This window comes from Thamnophis sirtalis, unplaced genomic scaffold (genome assembly GCF_051295495.1).
Source record: "Thamnophis sirtalis isolate CommonGarterSnake01/CBP01778 unplaced genomic scaffold, rThaSir2_p1.2 scaffold_2, whole genome shotgun sequence".
Lineage (NCBI taxonomy): Eukaryota > Metazoa > Chordata > Lepidosauria > Squamata > Natricidae > Thamnophis > Thamnophis sirtalis.
The window spans coordinates 106,430,400-106,442,236 of NW_028261382.1; the positions used below are offsets into that span (position 1 = coordinate 106,430,400).

At 41.7% G+C, this 11,837-nt stretch overlaps 1 protein-coding gene across 1 annotated transcript in view; it reads left to right on the forward strand.

Moving 5' to 3' along the window:
- Positions 1-11,837, forward strand: part of COL22A1 (collagen type XXII alpha 1 chain) — a 184,942-nt gene that overhangs the window by 126,202 nt on the left and 46,903 nt on the right. Inside the window, exons 36-42 of the mRNA XM_087703563.1 lie at positions 323-400; positions 1,446-1,481; positions 2,382-2,435; positions 6,835-6,879; positions 7,374-7,421; positions 9,177-9,290; positions 10,007-10,060. Of these exons, the coding sequence (XP_087559689.1) occupies positions 323-400; positions 1,446-1,481; positions 2,382-2,435; positions 6,835-6,879; positions 7,374-7,421; positions 9,177-9,290; positions 10,007-10,060 (429 nt within the window). The remainder of the gene's footprint in view (positions 1-322; positions 401-1,445; positions 1,482-2,381; positions 2,436-6,834; positions 6,880-7,373; positions 7,422-9,176; positions 9,291-10,006; positions 10,061-11,837) is intronic.

The following is an 11,837-nucleotide window of genomic DNA, read 5'->3' on the forward strand; positions in this document are numbered from 1 at the left end:
TTTCTTTGAAGATGTTTCGTTTCTCATTCAAGAAGCTTCGGTCTTCAGAACTCAAGAAGCTTCTTGGATGAGAAGCAAAACGTCTTCAAAGAAAAACCAGAAAGTCCAGTTGCCTCTTGAAAAAGGCACCTTTGGGACTCAGTTTAATAAGCACTTTTGATAAATAGCACACAGTTTCTTTCGTTCACCCCATAACTCATAATCCATTAAGGTCATGTAGAGAAGACTGTGTTCTAATGTAAGTTGGATATAACATAATCATTTTAATAGGTCTGCAAAATAAATCTATGGGAATATACACTATGTCACTTGTCCTTCTTAGGGAGATCGAGGTGCCCCAGGCGTTCCAGGCCAGCCAGGAGACAGAGGAGCCCCAGGTGTTGGACTTTCAGGGCCACTGGTAAGTATGGAACATATTGTTGGAAGAAATGTCCTTCTGGGTTCAGTTCCAAGTGGGGGGAAAAGACACTGGAAACATGGAGGCCGCTTGGAAATATGGTTTTAATGATGGACAGGACCACATGGCTTGAGCTCCTGAACAGAAAAGGGGGCTCAACAGTAGTAACTGTGAAAGGGATCTTGGAGTCCTAGTGGAAACCATTTAAATATGAGCCAGCCATGTGCAGCAGCTGCCAAAAAAGCCAACACAGTTCTAGGCTGCATAAACAGAGGGATAGAATCAAGATCATGTGAAGTGTTAATACCACTTTATAATGCCTTGGTAAGGCCATACTTGGAATACTGCATTCAGTTTTGGTCACCACAATTTAGAAAAAATGTGGAGACTCTAGAAAGAGTGCAGAGAAGAGCAACAAAGAGGATTAGGGGACTGGAGGCTAAAACATATGAAGAACGGTTGCAGGAACTGGGTATGTCTAGTTTAATAGAAAGAAGGACTAGGGGAGACATAATAGCAGTATTCCAATATCTCAGGGGTTGCCACAAGGAAGAGGGAGTCAAACTATTCTCCAAGGCACCTGAGGGTAGAACAAAAAGCAATGGGTGGAAACTAATCAAGGAGAGAAGCAACTTAGAACTGAGGAGAAATTTTCTGACAGTTAGAACAATTAATCAGTGGAACAGAAGTTGCCTCCAGAAGTTGTGAATGCCCCAACACTGGAAGTCTTTAAGAAGATGTTGGATAGCCATTTGTCTGAAACGGTATAGGGTTTCCTGCCTAGGTAGGGGGTAGGAGGATTGTTTTGGATAACTGTATCCACTGATTAACATGGAATTTGAGAATTTGTCCCTATTGTAACATTCATTTACTATTTATGTGCCCAGCTCTGTCAATGTTATACATTATATTCACCATGATGGGCAGCTACAAAAATTGATTGATTGATTGATTGATTGATTGATTGATTGATTGAATGAATGAATGAATGAATGAATGAATGAATGAATGATAGATAAAGTGAATGATTATTATTCATATTTTTCAGGGACCTATGGGATCCCCTGGAGACAAAGGGCCACCGGTACAGTAGGTCTTTCTAATTATATGCAGTATGTGGTAAGAAATAGGGTGGAAAGATTATTGTTTGCCAATGATAGTAGAAAATTTGGAATCAGTATCCGTAGTATCAATTAATACAGAAATATTGATGACTCTGCTCTGTACGTCCCCAAATGCCCTGCCTTATGACATTGCTTATGATCTATAGATATCCAGGTGCCAAGGCCTTCTACAACTTTTGAGTGTTTTGAGCAGAATACTCAAGAGCTGGATTATTATGGGTTTTACGAAAGGATAATTGTGTTGATCATCTCCATTTCCATACTTCCACTTGATTCAGTGGTGGGATTCAAATAATTCAACAACCGGTTCTCTGGCCTAATGATTTCTTCCAACAACCAGTTCACCAAACTGCTCAGAAAGTTAACAACCGGTTCTCCCAAAGTGGTGCGAACCGGCTGAATCCCACCACTGACATGACTGTACCTGTTTAGAGAGACGGCAAAGCTAATAAACTTCTAGCTGTGTTTAGCATATGATAAAACTTAGAGAGTGACTGATTCTACTGCATATCTTTTATGTGCTGACCCTTAGTTATTTTTTCCTTAAAACAAAGATATACATGAGGTCACAGTACCACATGTGACAGAGACCTTCAGAACTGTTAGCAAACTGTAATTTTAGTATAAGAGGAGAAACCATTAAATGTATGACCCAGTGATTATTGGGTTAACTCGTAATTAATGCTTATAGAAGCATACATCAATGATTTCTTTCCTTCCTTCTCATCTCTACCACAACTAGTTAGAATGAGGTTGGAGACCAAGGATAATTCTCGCCCCAAATAAGTTTTTCCATCATAGAAAAATGTGGCATGTAAGCTTTGAGATAATGCATCAAGTTCTTCTTCCTGTTTCAACAGGGGCCCCGTGGCTTACCAGGCATTCAAGGTCCTCCTGGACAGACTGGTCAAGATGTAAGTAAAAATCCTTATAGCTGGTTAATTTATGACCTACAATAGATTGTTTTTTTATTGAAAATTTTGAAAAAAAAAACTTTTACAAATATTTACCTCCCTCCCCCTACCCTCTCCACCCAACCCAACCCCCCAACCTCCACCCACCCCCCGACTTCCCAGAACCAGTACAGGGTATAAATCTTTAACAAATATATTCTAAGATAAACTTTTAAAAAAGTTAGTATCATCTTTCATTTGAGCTTTAACTCCTCAAATGTGGCGCAGTGGTTAAAAGCAGCACTGCAGGCTACTGCTAGATCAGCAGGTCAGCGGTTCAAATCTCACCGGCTCAGGGTTGACTCAGCCTTCCATCCTTCCGAGGTGGGTAAAATGAGGACCCAGATTGTTGGGGGCAATAATGCTGACTCTCTGTAAACCGCTTAGAGAGGCCTGAAAGGCCTATGAAGCGGTATATAAGTCTACTGCTATTACTGTTGCTATATTCTTTGCTAGGCTAGCTTTAAACAAATTATATCATTCCTTGTTTCTTCAGTCATAAACTATCTGGAATTTCTTAGTCCCGTATTTATTTTGAGTATAGTCAATCCATCTTCTCCACTCCAGTTTATATCTCTCATTGGAATGGTCCTTGAGATATGCTGATATTTTAGCCATCTCTGCTAGGTTTGTTACTTTCAGTGTCCATTCTTGAATAGTAGGCAAATCTTCCTTCTTCCAGTATTGCGCCACCAACTGTCTTGCTGCGGTTATTAAATGCAAAATCAAGTTAGTCTCTATAACTGTACAATCAGTAATTATACCTAACAAGAATAACTGAGGGGTAAACTTTATCCTTTTTTTTAAAGAACATTTTGCATAATCCACCATATTTTTATCCAAAATGCGCTCCCCCTCCCACATGCACATGTGACCTCCCCCTGCGCATGCATGTGCGACCCCATTTTGGTGTTATCAGGCCTCCCTGAAGCCTCCTGGGACCCAAAACGGGGTGCGGAGGGGCACGGTGTCCCCTCACACACACCCTGCGCATGCGACCCCCCCCATGCATATGCGTGCTCCCAGCTGGCCAGCAGGAGTCGTGCGCACATGCACAGTGGAACTGACTTGGGGGATGGCTTGCATGCCCACAGAGATGGCTCTGTGTGCCCACCTGGGCAAGCATGCCATAGGTTCACCATAATGGATATAGGCAATGCAGTTTCTATTTACCTTCCGGCTAGGACATATAAAAGAAAATTTCCATGAAATGTTTGAGTCAAAATTTCATTGTAAAATGGGAAACAGATAATAACTTAAAGACCAAAGTACAAAGCTGTTAAACGTGTGGTTTAGATAAACTCATAAAAATTCTCAAACCATTTGCAGTTGAATATTTGAAAACATTTCTCAATAGGGTTGTTTTTTTTGGGGGGGGGTGAATCCCCCAGTAATGTACAAAGCAAAGAAGGTTAAAACAGAAGATGTTATGTATTCAATAATGCGATATTGATGAAGCAACTCATATAATCAATAAATAGAATGAATTCCCTGTTTTAAAGGAAGTTTTGAGCAATGGGGAAAAAAGTCTCAGGACTCTAATAATCCTACCTAAAAATGAGTGATTAACCACTAAAAATCCATTCTTTTAATAATATTGGATCTGTTTCATAATGCCCAAGGACATGCAATTCGAACAATCACTTATTATTCATACCTCATTTTTCCAGGACTTCAATCAGCAGTAATTGCTTTCTAGGAATCTTTCCTTTTTTTCTATTTATAAGAGAGATGGAAACATAGAACGATGCAAACTTGCAAAAAGGAAATAATCAGTGAATTTCTTCTTGCTTGCTCTTCCCGTTTATCTTCTGTTCTAGCTGAGCTCAGCAAAATGGAAACCGATAATTGCAGTAATCAGTCAGCAGCAAAAAAAGAAAAGAAAAGGAAAATGTAGACAGATAGAAGTAGGGAATAGAACTGATTCTCCCAAGCTCTACTTTTATGCAAAATAACTGATGCATTAACTGAAGAGCTCTAAGTACGATCTCTTCTCTGAAAAGATCCAGATGGGAAGATTTCAAGTTATGATGGACTGTTTTCTCTCTAATGAGAAAAGAAATGGTCAACAGATAGCCCCCATCTGACCTCCACAGTCTTTATTTTTAGTTCTCCCAGATTAAAACAGGCTCATGTCACCAGAATTCAACATAGATTCCTTGAACATCAGCATATCATGTAGAAACATCTAAATGAAAACACACATGAACAGGACTGAGAAACAGAGTTGGAAGACACCTTGAAAGACTTCTACTCCAACCTCTGTTCAAGCAGAAAACCCCAAAACATTTCAGACAAATTATTGTCCAATCTCTTCTTAAAAACCTCCAGCGTTGGAGCACCCACAACTTTTAGAGTTAAGTCATTTCATTGATTAATGGTTCTCATTGTCAGGAAATGCCTCCTTAGTTCTAGGTTGGTTTTCTCCAGTGGTGGGTTTCAAAAATGGTTCGAACCTACTCTGTGGGTGTGGCCTCCTTTGTGGGAGTGGCTTACCACCCATGTGACCAGATGGGAGTGGCTTGCCGCCCATGTGACCGGATATGAAGATGCCGACAACACTTGTCAGAACCACCTTAAATTACCTCACACACAGCACTGGCATGCATAAGAATATGATGTAAACTTGTTTTTTGAAAGGCATCTTTGGTTTGCGTTAAAACAACTTCAACACACGCAATGTTCTGATTGCACCACAAACGCAGTAGTCATCCTTACCTTTCACAGAGGCACTGAGTTTTATAAATATGAGCATGATAGTGTAGAATAATCATATCCAAGGACCAGTGGTGGGTTTCAAAATTTTTTGGAACCTCTTCTGTAGGTGTGGCCTGCTTTCCAGGTCCACTGGTTGAACCTCTTCTAACCGGTTCGGTAGATTTGATGAACCAGTTCTACCGAATAGGTGCGAACTGGTAGGAACCCACCTCTGGTTTTCTCCTTCATTAGTTTCCATCCATTGCTTTTTGTTCTTCCTTCGGGTGGAAAATAGGTTGACCCTCCTCTTCTTTGTGGCAGCCATTTACATATAGGAACACTCCCGACAAGACCAAGTGGCTATTGATGCTCCCTCCCAAAGATGGTCCAGCTATTCCATCTCTTAGCCTGCGGGGTGAAATTATAGGCCCCTCAGAGAGGGTTTGCAATTTGGGGGTCCTCCTGGATCTGCAGCTGACACTAGAACATCACTTGTCGGCTGTGACCAGGGGGGGCCTTCGCCCAGGTTCGCCTGGTGCACCAATTGCGACCCTATCTGGACCGGGAGGCCCTTCGGATGGTCACTCACGCCCTCGTCACCTCAAGACTGGATTACTGTAACACGCTCTACATGGGGCTGCCCTTGAAGAGTGTTCGAAGACTCCAGTTAGTCCAGAATGCAGCTGCGCGAGTGATAGTGGGTGTACCTAGGTACACCCATGTCACACCTATCCTCCGCGAGCTGCACTGGCTTCCCATTGGTCTCCGGACACGCTTCAAAGTGCTAGTCGTCACTTTTAAAGCCCTACATGGTATCGGACCTGGCTACTTGAGAGACCGCCTGCTGCCAATTACCTCCCTGAGGCCTATAAGATCGCACAGACTAGGCCTCCTCCGGATTCCATCTGCTGGTCAATGGCAGCTGGTGACCCCCGGGGGGAGGGCCTTCTCTGTAGCTGCTCCGGCCCTATGGAACGATCTCCCCGTGGAGATCCGGACCCTTACTACCCTTCCGGCCTTCCGCAAAGCGACCAAGACCTGGCTGTTCCAGCAGGCCTGGGGCTGTTGACCTTGTCCAGCCCCATCCTAAGTTGTGAATGTTGTGATCTTTTAATGTTGTCTTGTTTTTGTATGTCCTTCCCTTCCCCTTTTTTACTTGTAAGCCGCCCTGAGTCTCTTTGAGAGTGGGCGGCATACAAATTAATTAAATAATAATAAATATTAAATAAATAGCACTGCTATCGTATCACCCTTGGTCCTTCTTTTCATTAAACTACACATACCCAATTTCTATATTGACAACAAGAAACTTTTCTTCTGAAGACTTTAGGAAGTTCTCATGATTTCCAGAATCTTGTTATTGAGATGAATATTGCTATTGTGAAAATAATTTTACTAATGGAACACATTCTAGCTAAAGAGAAAAATCTCGACTTCTATGTGCACCTGAGTCTAATTGCATTGTAGGGATGCACAGCCTATTCTTTTTGAAGCGTTTGATGTCCCTACGTAGTACCAATAGAAGGGATGAATTGTAGCTCAGGATTCAACTGTGGGATCCTTGCATTGATAATGTTTGGTAATGAAATAGCTGCAAGAAAATCATCAAGCTAAGAGAGCACCAAGGACCTCACTATTCTTCCTCCCCCTTCTGTTTCCACAGGGTTTACCAGGAAATCCAGGAGAAAGGGGACCACCAGGAAAACCAGTAGGACATTGCATGGTCTTTCTTTCCCTTCATTTCCTTTTCATTGGCACGTTTCCTTAAGAAACAAACAATTTTGCTCCAAGCAAATACGTTTACTGCAGAACAATGTCTGAATACCTAAGAAGAAAACCATTCTGTGCTGTACAACATCAGGGGTGGACAACTAGGGCCCCTTTACAACCTGTGACCATCAACTCAGAATTCCTGAGCCAGACATGCTCAGGAATTATGGGGATTGAAGTCCACAGGTCATAAAGGAGCAATAGTTACCCACCCAAGATGTTGTAGATATTTCTCTTTCAACTTAGATCAGTGGTAGTAGAGCTGCTTCTCCTTTGTGAGATGTGCTTCAATAATGTGGTCCTTCGAAAAGACTTGATCCATTGTAAATTTGATCAGTGGGTGGATAATCTTTCATGTTCTATCTTTGATACCAGACTTTTTGAAATGATCTCCATAAATGATGTAGGTGGTTTTATTTTTCTCTCTCCTAGGGTTCCTCTCCTCCCCTTAACCCTGATGACATCAGACTATTACTTAAGGTAAGACCTTTTCCCAGGTGTCCAAAGACCTAATTCAACCAATTTCGTTGTATTTATTTTGTACAATGATAATAAAGACTATACTAATACTTGGGGAGCATTAATGTAAATCATCAATGTCTATAAATGCTTGTAAAATGTACTGTGCATACAAAATATAAGAAGGAGACTTCAGGATAAAATGTAATTATGCAGAGGATGTTCATGACAGCAAAGGAAATGCATTTATTTACTTCTTTTTGTGTTCTTCTCCCCTTAAGTAAAGTCTTCTTCAAGTCAAGCTTAACTTTGGGTAAACATTATGAGCACATTTGTCTACTATTTTTGGGGGGGAGGGGCAGATGTAGATAGATAGATAGATAGATAGATAGATAGATAGATAGATAGATAGATAGATAGATAGATAGATAGATAGATAATAGATAATAGATAGGTAGGTAGGTAGGTAGGTAGGTAGGTAGGTAGGTAGGTAGGTAGATAGGTAGATAGGTAGATAGGTAGATAGAGAGGGATGGATGGATGGATGGATGGATGGATGGATGGATGGATGGATAGATAGATAGATAGATAGATAGATAGATAGATAGATAGATAGATAAAGACAGAAAGACAGAAAGACAGAAAGACAGAAAGACAGAAAGACAGAAAGACAGACAGGGATGGATGGATGATAGATAGATGATAGATAGATAGATAGATAGATAGATAGATAGATAGATAGATAGATAGATAGATAGATAGATAGATAGATAGATAGACAGACAGACAGACAGACAGACAGACAGACAGACAGGGATGGATGGATGGATGATAGATAGATAGATGATAGATAGGTAGGTAGGTAGGTAGGTAGGTAGGTAGGTAGGTAGGTAGGTAGATAGATAGATAGATAGATAGATAGATAGATAGATAGATAGATAGATAGATAGATAGATAGATAGAAAGATAGAGAGGGATGGATGGATGTATGGATGGATGGATGGATGGATAGGTAGGTAGGTAGGTAGGTAGGTAGGTAGGTAGGTAGGTAGGTAGGTAGATAGATAGATAGATAGATAGATAGATAGATAGATAGATAGATAGATAGATAGATAGATAGATAGATAAAGACAGAAAGACAGAAAGACAGACAGGGATGGATGGATGATAGATAGATGATAGATAGATGATAGATAGATAGATAGATAGATAGATAGATAGATAGATAGATAGATAGATAGATAGATAGATAGATAGATAGATAGACAGACAGACAGGGATGGATGGATGGATGGATGGATGGATGGATGATAGATAGATAGATAGATAGATAGATAGATAGATAGATAGATAGATAGATAGATAGATAGATAGATAGATAGATAGATGGATGGATAATAGATAGTTAGATAGATAGATGATAGGCAGATATAGATAGATAGATCATAGATGGAGAGAGAGGGAGAGATAGAGAGAGATGGGATGTTTTTCAACTTCCCAATTAGCACACAACCCTGCTACACACAACTGATCTTCCATTATACCTTTGGAAGAAGCACAATTGCTGGTGGGGCCAGTGGGGGCTCAGGGACTGATAGATAGCACTAACTCATCTATGAGGAAGACCTCAGAAGAGGTGCACATAGATCCATAGGGAGAAACAAGGACTTCTTTCATTTACAGTCAATTTATAATTCAATAAAATAGAGCCAAGCTAGATTTGCATTTCAGAAGAATGGCCTGCTGTTTCAGTAACACTATGATTCTCCTCGTTAGGATGTTTGCACTGATTGTCCCCCTGGACCATCTGGTCTCCCTGGAATCCCAGGACAGAAGGGTGATAAAGGCCTTCGAGGCCCACCTGGGAATGATGGACCAGTTGGAAAAAGGGTAAGAAAGACTTGGAGCATAAGAGACAGAATAACAGAGTTGAAAGCGACCTTGGACGCCTTTTAGTGCAACCCACTGCCCAAGCAAGAGACCATATGCCATTTAGACAAGGGCTGTCCAATTTCTTCTCATTGTCAGGGTTCCAAATAGCGTTCATCCTGGTTGCTCTTCTCTGCACTCTTTCTAGAGTCTCCACATCTTTTCTACATCATGGCGGCCAAAACTGGATGCAGCATTCCAAGTGTGGCCTTACCAAGGCCTTATAAAGTGGTATTTAATACTTCACGTGATCTTGATTCTATCCCTCTGTTGATGCAGCCTAGAACTGTGTTGGCTTTTTTGGCAGCTGCTGCACACGGCTGGCTCATATTTAAATGGTTGCCCACTAGGACTCCAAGATCCCTCTCACAGTTGCTACTATTGAGCAAGGTACCACCTATACTGTACCTGTGCATTTTGTTTTTCTTACCTAAATGTAGAACCTTACTTTGTTCACGAATGAATTCCATTTTGTTAGATAACGCCCAATATTCAAGTCTGCCAAGATCCTTCTGTATCTTGAGCCTATGTTCTAAACTTCTCCTTGAGCAGATAAATGAGGTCACCCAGTCCTCCCATAGGCACAGACCATTTTAGGATACCAGATGTTGCCAAGATACTGTAGGAATGAACAATCAAGCCAGAAGACATCTGTTTGTAAACTGTGTTTCTTTCAGGGAGAACCTGGACACAGAGGTCCTCCTGGGCCTCCGGGAGTGGAAGGTCCCAAGGTAAGATGTCCATTCTATCTTATATGACTCTTGCTTCCCCTCAAAAGTACATTTTTGAAAGGAGCTGATATAGGAAGGAAAGACTCTTTTTTACCAACAGAAAATTGCTATTTGAAAGAGAAAAAGCATTCCAATTTCAAGGTCCATCAAATCCAGCTTCCTACAAAAATACTCTTATTTACTCTAGCATTTAACAGTCTGAATATGTTCACGTCTTCTATTCCTTGTTAAAGAAAAGGGATCAAGGGTGTTATACGTGAAACAGTTTCAAGAATTTGGGCCCCATTTGGCATGCTCAAGTTAGCATGAAAGACACCTTCTTGTATATAGAGAATTGGCTTTTTTTCAAAATACTTGTTCCTTTCAAAACTGGAGGAAAATAAAATAAGATGGGCTTCCATGGAACATCTGTTTCCGGTACGTCCTACAACTTTAAGAAGGAGTTTTCTGAGCCACAACACTACTGTGCAAAACTAAGCGTGAACCCTAATAATGCATCAATTAGCGCAGGCTTGCGTAATCTGATGCCCTCCAATCACAAGTGCCAGAAATCACAAGTCCCAGGGTACCTGTGAGCCCACCTACCGCCACTGGTAGCCTCCCACCATCCAGTGCGATCCCAAAGAGTTGGCCTCTTCAGGGTGCCATTGGCCAGACAGTGTCAGCTAGTGACCCCCAGGGGGAGAGCCTTCTCTGTGGGAGCACCTTCCCTCTGGAATGAGCTGACCTCGGAGCTTCGCATAATCCCCGATCTCTGGTCCTTCCGGCATGCCCTAAAAAGTTGGCTTTTCCAGCAAGCCGGCCTGGCCTGAACAAAACAAAATAAATGATTGATTTAATTGTTAATTGTAAACTAATTTTTAAAATGTTATTGTTAATATTAATTGGGTTTGTTTTTGGATACTCTATCTAATTTCCTTTTTAACGTTTGTAATATGTGTTTTTTTTTAATGTTGTACGCCGCCCTGAGTCCTTTGGGAGAAGGGCGGCATATAATAAATCCAATAAACAAACAAACAAATAAACAAATCAGCATTTCCTCAGTCTGATTGTGCAATTTGAGGATCTTCTTGGACTTGTGACTTCTACTTGAAGAACAGTTGGAAGTGATGGCTAGAGACAGGGGTGAAATTCAGCAGGTTGATTGATTGATTTTGATTTATTATATTTCTATGCCGCCCTTTTCCCTGGAGGGGACTCAGGGTGGCTTACAATCCAAGTCGGGGGGGGGGGTACAAATAAGGGAAAGAAAAAAGCACGAAACAAAACAGTACCACAATTTAAAAGCACACAGCAATCATACCATTCGAGAGGGGACAAAAGCTCATTAGCCCCAGGCCTGTCAGAACAGCCAGGTTTTAAGGGCTTTGCGGAAGGCCTGGAGAGTGGTGAGGGTTCGAATCTCCATGGGGAGCTCGTTCCAGAGGGCCGGAGCAGCCACAGAGAAGGCCCTCCTCCGGGTGGTCGCCAATCGGCATTGGCCAGTGGATGGAATTCGGAGGAGGCCTAATCTTTGGGATCTAATCGGTCTATTGGAGGTAATTGGCAGCAGGCGGTCTCTCAAGTACCCAGGTCCAATACCAGGTTCTAACTGGTTCCGGAGAACCGGTAGCAGAAATTTTGAGTAGTCCAGATAACTGGCAAATACCACCTCTGGCTGGCCCCAGGAGTGGGTAGGAACGGAGATTTTGCAGTCGACTTCCCCTGCCACGCCCACCAAACCACGTCCACAGAACCGGTGGTAAAATAAAAATTGAATTTCACCACTGGCTAGAAG